The sequence below is a fragment of the Choloepus didactylus genome, chromosome 16 (genome assembly GCF_015220235.1).
Source record: "Choloepus didactylus isolate mChoDid1 chromosome 16, mChoDid1.pri, whole genome shotgun sequence".
NCBI classification, from domain to species: Eukaryota; Metazoa; Chordata; class Mammalia; order Pilosa; family Megalonychidae; genus Choloepus; species Choloepus didactylus.
The window spans coordinates 14,776,640-14,796,385 of NC_051322.1; the positions used below are offsets into that span (position 1 = coordinate 14,776,640).

At 35.9% G+C, this 19,746-nt stretch overlaps 1 protein-coding gene across 1 annotated transcript in view; it reads right to left on the minus strand.

Annotated features, from left to right (window-relative positions):
- Positions 1–19,746, minus strand: part of CDH7 (cadherin 7) — a 142,016-nt gene that overhangs the window by 23,195 nt on the left and 99,075 nt on the right. The window contains exons 8-9 of the mRNA XM_037805874.1: positions 1,515–1,651; positions 592–713 (exon numbers count right to left, since the gene is read on the minus strand). Of these exons, the coding sequence (XP_037661802.1) occupies positions 592–713; positions 1,515–1,651 (259 nt within the window). The remainder of the gene's footprint in view (positions 1–591; positions 714–1,514; positions 1,652–19,746) is intronic.

Below are 19,746 nucleotides of genomic sequence, written 5' to 3' on the forward strand. Positions count from 1 at the left end.
ACCTTATAATAAATGCTGTCCTCCTGAATGAGCTGCGGGTGAGAACAGAGCAGGTGAACAAATATGAAACCAATCTAAAAAGGGCTTCGGAAAACAACTCATGTCCTTTTCAAAATTCATGGCTGAATTTACTTTTGCAGAGCTCAGAAATAAGCTGTACCAATTGATTAAACCATCCCAGTAAACATCACAAGACTCTGAAGAATATGGATGAGGAGAAAAAGAGAGATTGAGATTGAATTACACTTAATTCTTAGAACTTCAAGCTCCTTAAAGTCTGCTGTGTAATGTGGGAAACAGCCCAATAAAGCTTAATATGCTATATTTCTCCTTCAAGGAGTCAGTCTTTAACCATTTAACAGGATTTTTACAATGTTTACCTTTTCTTTTTGAGGAATTTTCCTCATCCCAATTAAACCAGAATTTGAAAGTTTCTTTAATATTAGTTTATGCTACACATCAAAGTGTTTGTTTTGCTGAAACAAGTGGATTACATTTTATCTTCAAGCTAGCGGAATTTCACAAGCAACTGCAGCTGAATATTTTTAAAGAAATCACAAAGTAAGCACAAGTTGCTCTGTTGAATCTTACTTGACCTGGCTGGGCATTTTCACAGACAGTGGTCTCATAGTCCATGGCAAATTCAGGTGCGTTGTCATTGATGTCTAGGATGGTGATGGCCACGTAGCCTCTTCCTACCTGGGATGGATTCTCTAATAGAGAAGAAAATCTCTCATCATTTTCTCTGAGGGTAAAGTTGCCACTCCACTGGCATTTTACTCAGAAAACTTAAAAATAATTATAATCAATAAAAATGCCTGCCTTCCTAAAGCACAATTCTAATAAAATAACCAATCCTCATATAAAATCTAGAATCAACATCATTGTAGCCTTTAAAGAGAGCACATAATCTGATCCAAGTGCTACATATGGGTGGATGTATGTGTATAGTGTGTATCTTTATTAGTCCCTTATTAGAAAATTATTGCAAGAATGACCGATAAACTATGGATTTCAATATGAATATATAGTTTTGTATACATGTATATATATGTATTACATATGTCTATACATGTTTTTTATATAATGTATGTGTAAAATTAAGCAGTCTTCCTTAAGTGGTTTTCTTATTGAGGACTAAACTTGGCTCATTATCAGAATAATTCTGGTGCCTTGGCTAGAGATCAATTTACTGATTTTTGTAAGTAAATCTATTTCCCCAGCTCCATAACAACATAAATACAATGGAATATGACCACAAATTAGTAAGACACCCTCTGATGGCAATTCAGGTCTGTTTTTTTTTTTTTTTAATACTGTCTTTTAATGCATTTTGTAAATATTAGCAAATAAAGCTAGTGAATATATTTCACAGCTTGAAAATGAGGGATTTTCAATCTTTTCTTCAATCCAAATAATCATTATACTTCAAGTTGAATTTAAACCCTCAGAACAACCTGTTCTCCACTTTCAATATCCTCCATCCCAATTTAATTGTAAACCTTACAACTTACGGCTCTCCATTGCAAGGACTGTGATATTATGAACAGCATTTGTCTCTCGATCCAAAGATTTGGCGGTTGTAATAACTCCACTGTTGGCATCGATATTGAAGTATCTCTCCAAGTCTGTGTTTCTGTCAATTGAATACCTAATTGAACATTTAAAAAAAAAATTCAATATTTATGTTTAATTATAGTTTGGCTATGCAATCAATGAAATAATTTTAGCAATCACCAAATCCTGCTGATTCCACGAGCTCCCATTTTAGAACAGAAATGCATGCTTAGTCAAAAATTTTGCCAATGTAATAGCTGATTCATAACCTGCGTGTTGGTAATCTTTGTTTTTCTGACAAACAGAACCAAATGAACACCATAATACGGTTATCTTGACAACGGCTTTGAATATGTCATTATAAACGTCAAAGTCTTTGTTTGCTGAAAACAATGTATAGATTCAGTAACGCTACTCATGGTTATAGGTCTTAGGAAACGAAACATATGTAGACATCTTGCCCCATTGCCATGGAGTTAATAGCATCTTTTGTTTAATAACACCAGCCTATCTCAACATGTTTTTTCTGTATGTCTCACCTAGGAATCTTGATCTGGATTCAGAAGATGTGTTTCAGAGTATAAATAGATTCCCTAGGATTGCATGAATATTTTGGTTTGTAAAGAGACTTTTCTCAAAATAGCCATGATCCAAAAATTAGTGAAAAATTAATCTTCTACTTCTGTTCTTATTCCATGTTATCATTTGTTCCATCTACAAAATACCCCCTCCCCTCAATAACGACCATCTTCAAATTCCCCTCACAGTCTTTTCAGGTGGGTGAAATAAGGGCTCTCATTTCAAAATAAATAGCACACCCTCCCCACCCCCCACATGCTCTGGGTTAAACAACTGAACATATGTCTACATAGAAATCTCCAACTAATACTATTAAATGGAACCATCTACTTCAAGTGTGCTGTACTACAAAATGTGAGAAGCATAAAAGGAAAGAAAAATGCCAGAGAACATTAGAAAATAAAATTAACCATGAACCAACAAATATTATTGTCTTTGTTCAGCAATAGGTGTTTGGGTGTTGGGAAGATGAAGAAATTATTGCCTGTGGCTTCTCTTCTCGCTGATATATGAGACAAGGTCATCAACTGAGAAAACAAAGGGGGAGATCAGGCAGTTTGAGGACAAGGAGAGAGGTCATTTTTTGGAAGGACAAAAATAAATATACTAGGGAAATTATAATGGAATAGCTAAGCAGTATGGATTGCCCATTTGAGGCTGCTGGCTACTCATTTAATTTAAAATCAGTCATCCCATTTGTCTGATTCGTTTCATTCTTATTCATATGTTTGAAGGTGCATAAAAAGGAAGAGGGTTGGATTTAACCAGTTACAATGGTGGGGGAGAAGGGTGAGAGAATGGGGGCTATAACATTTTTGACCTAGCCTTGGAAGTCATACACGATTGCTTCATTTTCTGTAAGTCATATAGGCTGCAGGGGACCAACCTGAAAGTGGGATAGCACGAAGTTATTAGGCTTTCTTAAAATAATACTGCAAACCAAGAAAATATGCAGGACATTAGCTTCAATACATGTTATCAGTAAAGTAAAAATGATGAGTGTAAACTCATTAATGTGAGGCTTTTCATTGTATTATTTCTCATACTAACCAGAACAGAATGCAAAAATCTGGGCCTGCCGAGGAATCTTTCTAATGTTCACTCCTGATGCAAGGTTTAAGTCTAGGATATCTACGGTATATCCTTCAAACAATTCTCAAAAGATATCTCAAAATGTTTTTATTTACTATTATTAAACAAATTAACATACAGGAAAACTGACATTTGGAATTTTAACACGTGTAGATTCATGCAGGCATTCCTAAAATCAGGGACAAAGCCTGTTTCATCGCCACAAAATGCTCTTGTGTTACATCTCTGCAGAAACATTCTCCCACCACGAAGCCCAAGCAAACACTGATCTGTTCTCCATCACAGTAGTTTTACCTTTGGAAGACTGTCATTTAAATTGAATTACAGAGAATGTAACCTTTTGGAACTGGCTTCTTTCACTAAGCATAACGACTCTGAGATTCATCCAAATTGTATCTATGCCTTTTAATTGCTGAATATCATGTTCCATTGAATGGAGGTACCACAGTTTATCCAGTCACCTTTTTGAAAGATATTTGGCTTTGTTCCAGTTTTGACAGAGCTCCTATAAACATTCATTCATGTACAAGTTTGTGTGCAAATGTTTCCATTTCTCTAGGTTGTTGTTGGTGTTTCATATATTCCTTGAGATTTCCTTTGTAGTTAACCATGCTTTCTGAGAACAGGGGCAGTTTCACTTCTTCCTTTCCAATATACATGCCTTTCATTTCTTTTTCTTGCCTTATTGCACAGGATAGGACTTTCAGTATGATGATGAATATGTAAGATGAATGGACATCCTTTCCTTGTCCTCCAATGTGGGTGTGTGTGCACATAATCTTTCAGCATTAAGTATAACATTAGACGCATTTTTTAAGATGTTATTTATCAGGATGAGGAAGTTCTGTTCTATTCATTGTTTGCCGAGACTTTCTTTTATTAAGAATGAATTTTGTATTTTGCCAACCACTCTTTCTGCATCAATTGATATGATCATGTAGTTATTCTTCCTACTGCCTTAATACGGTGGACTCTATTGACTAGTTTTCAAATACTGAACCAAATTTTTGCTCCCGTGATAAACCCCACTCGGTCATGGTGTATTATTCTTTTAGTCTTTATTTTATTATATTGCTGAATTTAATTTGCTAATATTTGGTAGAAGTTTTTTTTGCAAGAGGTATATAGATCTGAGTTATTATTTTCTTGTACTACATTTATCAGGTTTGAATTGTTGCCAGAATAATGCTGGCAACATAAAAAGAATTGGTATGTATTCCCTCTTCTTGTATCTTCCAGAAGAGACTGTGTAGAATTGATATTTCTTCTTTAAATATTTGGTAGAATTTGCTAGTGAAACTATCTGGGCATGGAGATTTCTTTTTTGGAAGGTTTTTAACTACAAATATAATTTTGTTACCAGTTTTAGGACTATCCATGTTATCTATTTCATCAAAGATGACTTTTGGCAGTTTCTGTTTTTTGAAGAATTGGCCCATTTCATATATATGGTAGAATTTCATCTAACCTGACAAATTTATATGAGTAAAGCTGTTCAGGGTTTTCCCTTATTGTCCTTTTTGGTCTGCAGATTCTGTAATGATATCCCCTCTTTTGCTCCTAATCATAATTTGTTTCTTTTTTCTCTCTTTCTTAATAGGGACTTATCAATATTATCAATCTTTTTAAAGAAAAAGCTTTTGATTTCATTGATTTTTTTCTATTGATTGTTTTAAAACTCATTAATCTCATTATTATTTCCTTCCTTCAGCTTGCTTTATTTTGATACTATTTTTTCAAGTTTCTAGTCCAGGCCAGAGGATAGTGGAGGAAAAATATGATAATCTCTCTACAGGTTTAGAGATACTTTGAATAGTGGTCAAACTGCCTGCTACTATTTGCTTTTTGGTGTCCTTAAATAGCTGCATTTCATCCAGGTTTTATGGCCACATTCAGTGTGCGAGAGAGAGGTGGAGTGTGCTTACCTAGAATAGGAACCTAGTCTTTTTTTGTCTGACATTGTTTAATTAAGGAGCTGATAATCAAAAGATATACAAAGAACAGGGCTTGGTGAGGAAGTAATTACATGTGGTTAATGAAGCATTTGTGCTGGATGATGCAAAATGTCACCAGCAAATTCTAGTCTACCCACAGAATTGATTTTATCAATTATACATGCTGGATGGGATTAGGAAATCGCAAGTGAGAGGCCATCTTCCTTTTCCCTTTTGGAAGTCTTTGCTAGCAAACACAGCTGCGCATAGCCAGGGTTCAGTGTAACCACATTCCAATTTCCAGATATGTGGCTTCCTGTGTGACTTAGAATTGTGACAGTGGCATTGGAAGTGGAATATTCTGATAGCAACCCAGTTCCTACGGTGACCTTTGAAATCATAACTCCCATTGTAGATGAGTTATGTACTGTTCGGGAGTTATTTCTTCAGACAGTCTAGAATTCCTTCAGTCATTCCAAAGATATTTATCTCCTAATTATCTGGGTTAGTACTCTCCGTTTGAAATACCTACAGTGTTTTCAGTTTTTTGCTCTGCACTCTGACAGACGTCTGACAGATGGTCAATAACACAGAAGAGATACATTATTTCTTCTCTGAAATGCTGCATTAGTCAAACCATTATATACCAGTATTTCATATTGTTATTCTATATATATATATGCATGTGCATATATATGCTAAATACATATATGTATATATACTACAATATACATGCACAAATATCAATTGTTCTATTACCATTGCTTAAAAACAAAAAAATGTATTAATGGTTATCCTCTAATATCCATGCACCCATGCATTGACCGAGCCAATACTAAAAGCCTGAACTGCTAATCTTTTTTAAGTTAATTACTGGAGAATATTTGAATGTTTTTAAATAGACTTCCAGATTCTTACAAAGTAAAGAGGACTTGAACTTGACATACATCTGTCTAAGTGATATCATACAATTCCCCACTGGGCTAAAGTCAATGAGTACAACACTTGCCTCTATTATCAAGAGTCACAAAGGTCATAGCACTAGAATAAAGGACATTAAAGTTGAGAATTAATATGTGCAATGTTTCCAACCATTATTCAACTCATAGGGATCTATTTACCACTGACGCCTCTACATGTTTGAAAAAGAGATCTCACTGTCCACCAGCCTATCATTTATATATATTATTTCTAAATTATAAAAACCCTATAGTTGCTACTTATAAATTGTGTGCATGTTTATAAAATCCACACTTAGATATCACAAATAGCGCAGCCTTATACATTTGTGTATACATATACACACATTTGGTAATTTGTGAATTATTTTAATTGTCTTACCTTATGTCTCCCCTACATTCATGCATTCATCAAATATTCTTGAGCACTTAAAAGTGACACTACAGAGCAGACACTGCCATGTGCCTTGCTACATGATAGGATTCCTGGATTGCTAGCAGGCAATCTTGAAGAAAAAAGCTTTGTCTTGATGATGACTTGATTTGGACATTTTCATGGCTTCAAAACTGTAAGCTTCACTTCCAAAACATAAAAATCTCTTTCAAGGAGCTACCATGGGTTGGAGGAGAACACAGCTGTTGTATGGATCAAAGCAGGAGAGAATTTCTGGAGAAGACGGTACAGTAGGGAGCTCCAGGTCTCAATCCATCTCCAAAAACAGCTAGAGGAGAGGCAAAAACTGCAACAACTTTTCTAGGGCTGTGGAGGCCAGGGGAAGACTGTAAAGCATCCAGGGAAGAGTAGGACAAAAGGCCGAGAAACTGTGGTAAACAACTGTAATTTGCTCTACTGTGGCAACCCCTTTCTCTCAAGGTGAGCTGCCTAAATTCTGGTCCCTGGTTGGCTGCTGCAGATGGAGAGGGATGTGAAAGCCTTCTTTCCCAAGAATGGAAGTGGGGAGAGTGTGGCATGGCTGAGTACTGATCACAACTGTTGATCGGCGAATTAGATGGCTGGGTCCCAGTTCTGATTGGCTGTTTTATCCCATCCCAGACAGGAACTGCCATGGCCACTGTTTCAACCCCATCCCCAACAGGGTTGAAAGTGGTGGTGCTGTAAATGCAGGGCAGCATCAGGGTGGCGGGGAACAGTTAGATGAAGACCGCCATCTCCTGGGCAGGCCAGGAAAGCACAGCTTCAGGGAGCTGTCAAAAAGGCTTTCTGGAGTCTCTCCTGACCCTCTCCCCAGGGCTCTTTGGAACTGGTGTGCAGCGCCTGTTTTGGATGGGAACTAATAACTTGGGAAAGTCCTCTCCAGGTGACCCACCTCTCAGAATTCACTCTCCGGGCAAAATCAGCTAGAGCCAATGACAGGAGAAGAGAAAAAAAATAAATAAATAAAACATACAGGCAAAACAAAAACAAACAGAACAGATCAAGATTTCTGGAGAAGGAACAGAAGAAAGGAAGCTTTCCCCAGGGGTGAAACATTTGTACAAATAGCACGGTTTCAAAAATTGTACTGCATATCCAGGGAAAGAATCAGATGAAGTAGAGCAGAAAGAATCTGATTAAACATGGGCAATTTTAGAGGTCTAGAATAAGTTGAACCAAATATCAAAGCAGAGCCGTAAACACAAAGCCAATCAAAAATAAAACCCGAGGCAAGAAGGAGGAACTGACCTCAGAGTAAACTCATCAAAATAATCAGATGGTTAGATATCAGGAAACAACTACATACCATTCAAAGAAGCATGAAGATATGACCCAGTGAAAGAAACAAAACTTCAGAGAAGACACATAATTTGGATCAAAGATATTAAAACAAAACTCCCAATCAATTCAAGGAGATGAAGGAAATTATTGCTAATGGGATAAAGAATATTAAGACACTGGTGAGCAAAAATAAAAATTTGGAAGTATCAAAAAAAAAAAAAATTACAGAACCCAGGGGAATGAAAGGTTGAACAGAAGAGATTAAAAATACACTAGAGCATACAACAAATAGCAGATTTGAATAGGGAGAAGAAAAAATCAGCAAATTAGAAGATAATGACAATCGAAATGTCACAGACAAAAGAGTGGATTGAGAAAAGAATGGAAAAAATTTAGCAGGATCTCAGGGAACTGAATAACATACATGTCAAGGGTATCCCAAAAGGAGTAAAGGGAAAAGGGACAGAAAGAATAACGGCTGAAAACTTCCCAGCTCTTAAGAAACAAACAAATATACATGCCCAGAAGAGCAATACATTCCAAACATAATAAATCCTAATAGACCTACTCTGAGACACATACTAATCAGAACGTCAAATGTCAAAGACAGAGGATCCTGACGGAAGCAAGAAGAAAGCAATTTGTCACATACAAGGGTTCCTCAACAAGATTAAGTTTCCATTAGAAACCATGGAGATGAGAAGGCAATGGTATGATACATGATATATTTAAGAAAGAGAAAAACTGCCAGCCAAGAATTCGTATTCAGCAAAACTGTCCTTCAAAAATGAGGGAGAGTTTAAAATATTCACAGATAAACAAAATGAGAGAGTTTGTCAATAACAGATCAGCCCTACAAGAAATACTAAAGGGAGTTCTGCAGGCTTAAAGGAAAAGACAGGAAAGAGAGGCTTGGAGCAGAGTGCAGAAAGGAATCTTACCTACCAGTAAGGGTAACTAAAAGAGTAAAAAGAGAGGCAAAAATAAGATATGAAATATAAAAAAAGAAGGAAAAAATGTTAAAGTAAGTACTGCCTTTACAGTAATAACATTGAAGGGTAATGGATTAAACTTCCCAATCAAAAGACACAGACTGGCAGAATGGATAAAAAAGTATGATTCATCCATATGCTGTATACAAGACACTCACCTTAGACCCAAGGACAAAAACAGGTTGAAAGTGAAAGGCTGGAAAAAGACACTCAAAGCAAATAGTACCAGAAAAGAGCTGGAGTAGCTATACTAATATCAGACAAAATAGACTTTAAATGCAAAACTGTTATGAGACACAGAAGGACACTATCTACTATAGAAGGGGCAACTCACTAAGAAGAAATAAAAATCATAAATATTTATGCACCTAACCAGGGGCCTCAAAATATAAGAAGCAAACACTGGAAAACTGAACGGAAAATAGATGTATCTTCAATAACAGTTGGAGACTTCAATACAATCCTCTCATCAATAGGTAGAATATCCAGGCAGAAGATCAATAAGGAAACAGAAAACTCGAATAATATTATAAATGAACAAGACCTAACGGACATATAAGGATACTGCAACCCCAAACAGGAGTACTTCTTCTGAAGTGCTCATGGATTATTATCCAGGATAGATCACATGTTTGGTCACAAAACTATTGTATTCTAGAATAACAGAGGCAATAAATCAAAAAGAAATAACAATCATAAATATTTATGCACCTAACCAGGGAGCCCCAGAATACATGAGACAACTAATGGCAAAACTGAAAGGATAAATAGAAGTCTCTACAATAATAGGTGAAGATTTCAATACACCACTCTCATCAATGGATAGAACATCTATATGGAGGATCAATAAAAAACAGAGAAAATGAATAATATGATAAATTATCAGACATATTTAGAACTTTGCATGTATTCAGAAAGATATACATTATTATCAAGTACTCATGGATATTTTCCAGGATAGGCCACAGGTTTATGTCCTAAATCAAGCCTCAATAAATTTAAAAAGATTGATATTATACAAAGCATTCTCTCTGACCATCATGTAATGTAGCTGGAAATCAGTAACAGGCAGAGAACCAGAGAATTCACAGATATATGGAGGATAAAGAACACAGTCTTAATCAGTGGGTCATAGAAGAAACTGCAAGAGAAATCAGTAAATGTCTCTAGACAAATGAAAATGAGAACATACCATATCAAAACTTACAGACTACAGTGCTGAGAGGGAAATTTATAGCCCTGAACACCTACATTAAAAAGAATAAACATAACCAAAGACCTATCTGCATACCTGGAGGAACTAGAAAAAGAACAGCAAACTAATACCAAAGCAAGCAGAAGGAAAGAAATAACAAAGATTAGGACAGAAATAAATGAAATTGACAATTAAAAAAAATAGAGTTAACAAAACGAAAAGTTGGTTCATTGAGAGGATTAATAACACTGACAAACCCTTAGCTTGACTGACAATGGAAAAAACGAGAAGATACAAATAAATAAAATCAGGTATGAGAGGGGGACATTACTACTGACTCAACAGAAATAAAAAATGATAAGAGGATACTATGAACAACAGTATGCTAACAAATTAGACTACCTAGATGAAATGGACAAATTCCTAGAAACACAAAAACAACTTACACTGACTAAAAGAAATTAGAAGACCACAACAGACCAATTACAAGTAAAGAGAGTGAATCAGTTATTAACCCCACCCCCACCCCACCCCCCCAAAATTAAATAAATAAAGCCCAGGACGAGATGGCTTCACAGGTGAATTCTAACAATCATTTCAAGAAGAATTAATACCACTCCTGCTCAAACTCTTCTGAAAAACTGAAGAGGAGGTAATACCCCCTAACTCATTCTAGGAAACAAAAATTGTCCTAATACCAAAGCCAGATAAAGTTTCTAAAAGAAAATAAAAGACCAATTTCTCTAATGAATAACAGATGCAAAAATCCTCAATAAAATACTTGCAGATCAAACCTAACAGTTCATTAAAAGAATTGTACACCATGATAAAGTGGATTTTATCCCAGGTATGCAAGGATGGTTCAAAACAAGAAAATCCATTAATGTAATACACCACAGTAACAAATCAAAGGGGAAAAATCACATGATCATCATAACTGATGCAGAAAAGTCATCTGACAAAATTCAGCATCCTTTCTTGATACAAACAATTTGGAAGATAGGACTAGAAGGAAACTTCCTCAACATGATAAAGGACATATATGGAAAACACACACCTAACATCCTACTCAATGGTGAAAGGCTGAAAGCGTTCCCTCGAAGATCTGGAACAAGAAAAGGATTCCCATTGTCACCACTGTTTTTCAACATTGTGCTGGAAGTTCTAGCTAGAGCAGTTAGGCAAGAAAAAGAAATAAAAGGCATCCAAATTGGAAAGGAAGAAGTAAAACTTTCACTGTTTGTAGACGTCACGCTTCTATATATAGAAAGCCCTGAAAAATCTACAACAAAGCAACTAGAGCTAATAAATGAGTTCAATAAAGTGGCAGGATACAAGAGCAACATACAAAAATTGGTAGTGTTTCTATACACTAGGAATGAACATTCTGAAGAGGAAACCCTGAAAAAAATTCCATTTACAATAGCAACTAAACAGTCAAATAAATAGGAATAAATTTAACCAAGGATGTAAAGGTCTTGTACCCAGAGAACTCTAAAATATTGCTAAAAAGAAATAAAAGAACAGCTAAAGAAATGGAAGAACATTCTATATTTATGGACCGGAAGACTAAGTATTATTATGATGTCAATTCTACCCAAACTGATTTCCAGATTCAACACAATCCCCATCAAAATTACAACAGCCTACTTTGTAGAAATGGAACACTCAATTACCAAATTTATTTGGAAGGATAAGAAGCCCCAAATAGCCAAAATCATCTTGAAAAGAACAAAGTTGGAAAACTCACAATTCCTGACTTTAAAGCATATTACAAAGCTCAGTGGTCAAAATAACATGGTACTGGCATAAATATAGATACAATGAGGAATGGAATTGAATTGAGAGTTCAAAAATAGACCTCACATCTATGGCCAATTCATATTCAACAATGGTGTCCAGTCCACTCAATTTGGACAGAACAGTCTCCAACAAATGGTGCTGGGAGAACTGGATAACCATATGCAAAAGAATAAAAGAGGACCCCTATCTCATATCTTATGCAAAATTTAATTCAAATTGGATCAAGGACCTAAATATAAAAACCAGGACAATAAAACTCCTACAAGAAAAGGTAAGGAAGCATCTTAAAGATATTGTGGTGGGGGTATTTTCTTAAGATTTTACACCCAAAGTACAAGCAATGAAAGAGAAAATAGATAAATGGGACCTCCTCAAAGTCAAAAACTTTCATGCTTCAAAGGACTTCATCAAAAAAGTGAAAAGGCAACCCACTCAATGGGAGAAAATATTTGGAAACCACATAGCCGATAAGGGCTTAATAACCAGAATAAATAAAGAAATCCTGCAACTTAACAAAAAGATGAACAATCCAATTAAAAAATGGGCGAAGACTTGAACCTTTTCCCAAAGAGGAAATACAAATGGCTAAAAAGCACATGAACAGTTGCTCAGCATCACCATCCATTAGGGAAATGCAAATCAAAACCACTATGAGATATTTCACACCTACTAAAATGGTCCCTATTTAAAAACAGAGATGGCTGGAAAGAAATGACTGAGGTGGTGGAACTGTGACCCATGACATTCTTTGGGGTTACCTGTATGACTGCTTGTTGAACTTTGCTTTGAGGGTTGTATTTGTTGTGTTTCATGGTGGGGAAATGGCTGAAATTGTGGAACGGTAAACAAAGAAAATTTGAACTAACAAACAGAAAACTCCATGTGTTGGAGAGGATGTGGAGAAATAGGAACCTTCATTCACTGCTGGTGGGAATGTAAAATGATGCTGCTTCTGTGGAAGACGGTGTGGTGGTTCCTTGGGAAGCTATGTAGATAGCTGCCATATGATCCGGCAATCCTGCTACTACATACACCCAGAAGAACAGAAAGCAGGGCCTTGAACAGACATTTGCTCACTGACGTTCATAGCAGCATTATTTACTATTGCCAACAGATGAAAGCAACTCAAGTGCCCATCAACCAATGAACGGATAAGCAAAATGTGTGTGTGTGTGTGTGTGTGTGTGTATACATATACACATGCATGCACACAATGGAGTATCATTCTTTTGTAAAGAAGGAATGAAGTCCTGATGTGTATGAGAACACAGATGAATGCTGAAAACATTATTTTGAGTGAAATAAAACACAAAAGGACAAATATTGCATGTTCTCACTGTTATGAACTAATTATAATAAGCAAATTTATAGTTAAAATCTAGAATATAAGTTACCAGGAGATAGAACAGTGGTCTAGAATGGGGAGATGATGATTCATTTGTGCATAATTTCTGATTAGGTTGATTGTAAGTGTTTGGCAATGGACAGTGGGGATGGTAGCACATTTTTGCGACTGCAATTAACAGTGTTGCATTATGTGTATGAACATGCTTGAAAGGAGAAGTTTTGGGTCGTGTATGTCAGTAGAAGGAAAGTTAGAGATAAAACAAGGGATTATATAACACAGTGAACCCTGTTGTTGACAATGACTTGGTTGACAGTACAAATGTAGGAATGTTCTTTCATAAATTGTAACAAATGTACACCACTATTCCAAAGTATTAATAACCAGATGGTAAATGGGAAAATACACCTGATGCAAACTATGGACCATAGTTAACAGTAAAATTTTAATATTGATCGATTGTACAAAGGTACCACACCAAGGCAAAGTGTCAATAGGGAGATATATGGGAATGTTGTACTTTTACATGACTTTTCTGTAAACCTACAACTTTTCTAATTTAAAAAAAAGAAAAAATTAAAATACTATGTCAAGTAATAGAAACCAGACACAAAGTACTACATAGGTGTGATTCCATTTATATAAAATGTAAATATAAATTAATCTATAGGGACAGAATTAGATTAGTGGTTATGGAGGGCTGGGGAAGACAGAGGGATTGAGAGGTGACTGCTAAGGGGTATGGGGTTTTCTTTTTGGAGTAATGAAAATGTGGCTGAGCGGGAAGGAGGAGGAAAATGGGTGTTTCTCTTATTATGAACCCAAGTTAACTTCAGTGTGACTTCTGGTGCTAGAAGCCTCATATGTACTCACCTACCCTCTAACTCCTGCAAATGGCAGCCTAAAATAATGGGCTTCCTTTAGTGCCGATTAGAGCGGTCATTTCCATATTTTTGGCAGCAACAGCAGGTAAAACTTCCGACTAACCTTGTTTTACGTAGCCAGCTCTAAATCTCAATATCCAGTTTCAATCCTTTTCCTGAAATTTTGTAAAATGCTCCAGTTGCCTGCAACACATTCAACCCAAGCTCAACGTACCTAAAAGCAAATTTGTCAACTTTTCCCCAAAACTATCCTTCCTAAACTTTCCCAGTTTCTGAATGTAGTGATTTTAAAACATAATTTACATTTTCTCCTAATCTTCAATACAAATATATAATGTTGTGTGTGACAGGTACTTCTCTATTTGCCTGCCTGATATCTTTTTCCCCTGAATTCTTATCAACAGAACACTGCCTTTTTTTAAGAGACAGCCATGTGTCCAGCTGAAAATCTATAGTTGCTAATGTTCCCAAAGAGGCAGTATTTATATCAAAATACTAGCAAATGAGATGCAAAAATAAGTTGTTGGGATGAGCCTCATTGAAAACCAGCCATCAATTTTTTCGCAATCATTTGAAAATAAGAATCAGGAGCAAGAATCTATAACTCAGGAGAGACTATTAATACAAGCCATCAAAACGGCTGTGTAAATGCAGGCATAAAACTATGCATAAGCAAAATATTTAGGCTGCAAATTTAGCTTTGAATGTCAAAAAGTTAAAAATTAAGAGTGTAATTCAGCACACAATTGATTTTTGCCCCCTTTTCTTTCTCTCACCTGGGACAAGAGCACAAGGGAAAGAGGTCCACAAGCCATCTTGTAAATACAAGGTGAAAAGTCCTTAAGAAGCCATGGGCCTTGATGACATTTTACTGTCAAATGCTCAGCCCTTTTCTGCCTGGCTCCAGACTTCTCATTAGGAAGTCATTAGTGTTGCGCTTTGTTCCCTCCAGCCAAGCACAATTCCTCACTAATGCAAACAGGTATTGTCACGGCTGTATTTTGGTACTGGACACTCGGTCTCACCGTTGGATGTTTGGTGGAGCCAAGCCTCAGAACCCTGTCTGTCTCAGCCGTTTCTGGTGTACTTCCTTGACCATAAATGCAGGTTAAGTCTTTGCCTGCTGTAACTCTATGATGCTGCTTTTTTCACTGTTTTCCCACTGCTCTCCTTTCTAATCCCCAAATTCAGTCAAAATTGATGTTAGCTGATGAATGAACAATCATGTGCATCCCATCTCTCTGCCGTTCCTGATGTTGGTCCTCTGTCACATTTTTCCTCCTTTCCAATGATCTCAGTCCTACTCTTCCTTTAGGAGAAACTCCTGGCATTAAGCATCAAGCCTTCCCCATTGCATCAGAAAGCACGCCTTCTTAAGGAAACCTGCCATTCGCAAGATTCCGGCCGCTGTACCTCATGCTCCCTTGCACGGCGCCGTCATGAACCACACAATGCGAGTGAAGAGACATTTCCTGCCGTGACCCTGCCACTAACCCACTACACTAATTTGGGCTTTTCATTTGCAGTCTTCTGTTTTTTTTTCTTGTGTAAATGAGAAACTTGTGCAAGATGATTTCTCATTTCTAGATTTAACATTGGATTTTTTTTTTTTTTTTTTTAATGAGTTTCTGGGTAAGATCTTCTCTACAGTTAGACAGCAAGAGGGCTGGGACCGTGTGCTATACATCTAGGTCACTGCACATCTGCAACCAAAAGAAGTACCTAACAAATGCCTATTATTACTTATGCTGTCAAATAAGCTGTAGAGAACAAATAAATATGCTCTTCTTTATAGTTAAAAGGCGCATTTGTACCACCCAGCTATCATTTGCATGTCAGTGTCCACAAACAGAACGTGCATGTGATTGGGGTGGATTTACAGAAATGTTTCTTCACCACTTACAAAATGGCAAAAGATAATGTAATGAGTGAGAATGAACAAATCTGAGTAGAAACAGTTGAATCATTTGAATTGAAACTTTAACCTCTCTCAAGTAGCTTGTGTGTGTGTGTGTGTATGTGTGTGTTGCTGTAAGGACTGTACAAGTTTAGAGACAGACCTCACTAAGACCCTGGAACCACACTTTCTAACATGTTTGTTTATTTTTGACATAGGATTAATAATGCCTGGCTTACAGGGCTTTAACAGGAAGTAAATCACTTCAAAGTAAACAATTTAGTTCAGTACGTAGTGATAGCAGATAGCATCCTCACACCCTCTTCTGATAATGGTAACTCAGTTTTCCTTTGGCTTTAACCTCTCCCTATAACATGCACATCTGGAAGGTACTCACCATCCAGGTGTCCAGAATTTGCCTGGGTAAGAGATGTGTACATGTTTCAAGACAGATCAGTATACTCTCCAAGAAACATTAATTTTTCACAGAGGAAAATATGCAAAAAAAAAAAAAAAAATTGTTGGGGCTGCTTCATTCCACTAGAATCTTCCTGAAGAGACTATCTCCTCTCTCCTGCTATTTATATTTATAGAGGAACTTCAATCCTGTTTTCTGAAGACTCTTCCTTTGGTTTTGGAAGTTACCCTAAATTATTCGAATGTATGCCTTTCTTTTTTTTTCAGTTAACTCTGGCCAATTTTTCTTGATTGCAATTAAAGAATCTTTAGAGTTCCGTGTAAGATAAATAAGTATTACCTCCCTAATCTTTTTCATTACCTCCCTAATCTTTCAATCTGATGTATGGTTCTCTGTGACTTACAGCAAAATGATCAGGGATTTTGCAGTCCTTTATTAATCAGACACTTCAATAGCATTATAAATGTGGAAAATATTGCAAGGGACAAATCAGGAGAAATGTGCTTTTCAATAAATTCATTTTACCTGGAGTCTTCCAAAATCTAACTAGTAAAGTCTCTACTGGAAGCAGAGATCTAGTTCATAAGCAATATAATGAAAAATGGAAAAAGGGCTCAAATAAATCAGCAATTTCCTACTTAACAAATTTTGAAAATTATCTCTGGATACTAAGTATGCTAGTCTATAAAAAAACCCATTTTATACTTTTACCATATCTGAAGACATACCCTTTTTCTTTCATTTTTGGTGATATTATGTTAAACTGAGAAGCCTTTTGAAATAAATTACAGCTCATATTCCCCCACACAATTGATTTCTGCTACATTTTGAACTAACCAAGTTTATTGCCAATGCTATTTTTCTGTATGTTATCAGCTCACTGTTTCTTATAATAATTGAATATAAATAATTTAGATTAAAATAACATGTACAAACATATGCATACAAACTACTTTAAAAATACACTATATTATTAAAACATTCCAAATATCTTCAATCTGTCATACTAACTAATGTGATATACTATTTATTATCTTTTATCTGAAGACATATAATACCAGGAAGGCCAAAAGAACCTGCTGGTAAATCTATTATCTTCGTACTACTGAACATAAGTATAAACATAGTTCTATATTTAAATTGTTACAAATGCTGAAAATTATCACCATTACTTTTTCAATTCACCTGTTTTCACATCTGATCTCATTTGTAATAAAGTCGTATTTCCATCAATTGGCTATTTTTTTCAGTATGGGGATTTTGGGCTAGCTGTGCTGCCTACAGAAATGAATTTGCTGAATTCATAATATAGCACCAGACTCCTAGGAAATAACTAAAGGAAACCTAAATTTAGAATTTACATCATATTCCCTTGGCTTGTCCAAATCCTGCTATCCCTCAAAGCCCTGCTTTTGTTATTGCTTCTTCAATTGAAGTCTTCTGATGGGTGAACTCTGAGCAATTACTTTTTATCTCATAGTTTACCATGCTACAGCTCTGGCACTTTTTGCTTAATATTATTTAACATTTTATGAGGTCTTATTTCTTCACCCAGATTGTTAGCTGAGGTCAGAGGAAATGTTTTCTTCATCTTTGTTTTCCTGTCAGTAAATTCTCTGGGCACTGCACAGAGCAGGTTTTTAATAAATGTATGTTGATTCATCTATCAATCCATCAATGCTGACATGAGAAAGGATCTGTCCTCTAGAAATGAACCGCCCTTACAGTTTTTACCATTTTGTTGATGAGAACCTTACACTAGTGAAAACTCTTACATTCAGAAAGATGATCAGAATCAGCAGACCACAATCTGTGTTTACAAGTTCAAAAGATTAATCCTGATATTCAGTATTCAGAGTCCAAATTTACATGAAATGGTAAGCAACTACATGAAACATAAAAAGCTAGACTCAAACTTGCCTTCAATTACTCACTTTTGCTTTAACTTATTTATTTTTTGCTAAGCAATCTCAAGTACCACTACTTTCCACCTTTGGCTTTGACTGCAGCTTCTAATTTTCGTAAAAGAAAAGAGAAAAGCAAAGTACCATGAAATGTAGGGTTAGGTAAGCTACTTACATGTTGGGTGGGCAAGCTGTAAAGTGTACATAACATTTCATCACGCCTTTGTTTTATCTTTCCTCCTATTGCTATTATACTTCTAAACAGGTGAAATGGCAGGCTTCTCGCCTCAGTGTAGGGGCCCTGTCTTGCTTAGGAGAGGACAGTGCACACAGAGAAGAGATGTGCACAGACTTTGTCGGATGCTTTAGTAGAGGCGGTAGAAAGAAGAAAATGCTGTGTAAGTCAAGGATCATATTGGGAGAGGATCTCAATTTTGTGTTCCTGACAGCAAGTAAATTTATTTATTTCTAGAATTCCAACCTCTTGCCCCATATGTTAGCTAATAATCCCAGTATAGATGGCATATGCTAGATATTGGTATCATACTACAAAAAATACCAATAAATTCAAACACTAATTATCCAACTCTGCCCACGCTTTTACAGTTCAAATATTTTAGTCCTAATTTTAAACAATTACAATGAAACAAACTGTGTTTTATCATTCCTCAAAGAATTAAAATATTTCTAAAGTGCAGAAACACAAAGCCCACAATTCTAAGGTTCCATCTCAACATGGAGATTCACTTTCCCTACAGTCTCAGAAAACAATGCTTTCTACCTACCCACTGGCATATGTAGAAGGAGGGTTTACATTTGACAGTAATGCCTATTGATGCCCAATGAAAATGCATGTTTACATCCTTCAAACAACCATGTAATATTTTCCCTATACTGGAATGTATGTGAATATATACTTCCTTTCAATGTAAACTGCCAATAGAGTTGTATATAAAGTACATCTCTTTTCATTGATTTTATTGACCAAAAAGTAAAAACGGAATAAAAGCACAAACTATAATAATGGCAATTATAGTAATTCCTCATATGTAAGCCATAATTCACAGTTTAAATGCATCAGCTACTTTCCCTTTCTTATTTAATCATCAAAACAGTCTGTGGAAAGTTAGGAGGTTAAGTGACGTCTCCAAGGTCACTCAGCAAATAGCAGTTCTGGGAAGAGAGCCAGTGTTCTAGAAAATACACAGTACACACTTCCCAAACTATGAAATGAATAACTGGCCTCTTAAAGGATATCATAAATAGGTAGGGGAAGAGAAATACAAGACAGATGAATCCAGAAGAATGTATTCTATGAATGTATGTGCTGATCTTATTAAAAACAGTGTAAAATAAAGAAACGTTTCAAAGTATACAAGGATTAAACACAAATCGAGAAATCAATCCTACATTTAACAAATGCAAACGAAAGTTTCACAAAAATATAGCATTTCAGATCACACTGGAAAA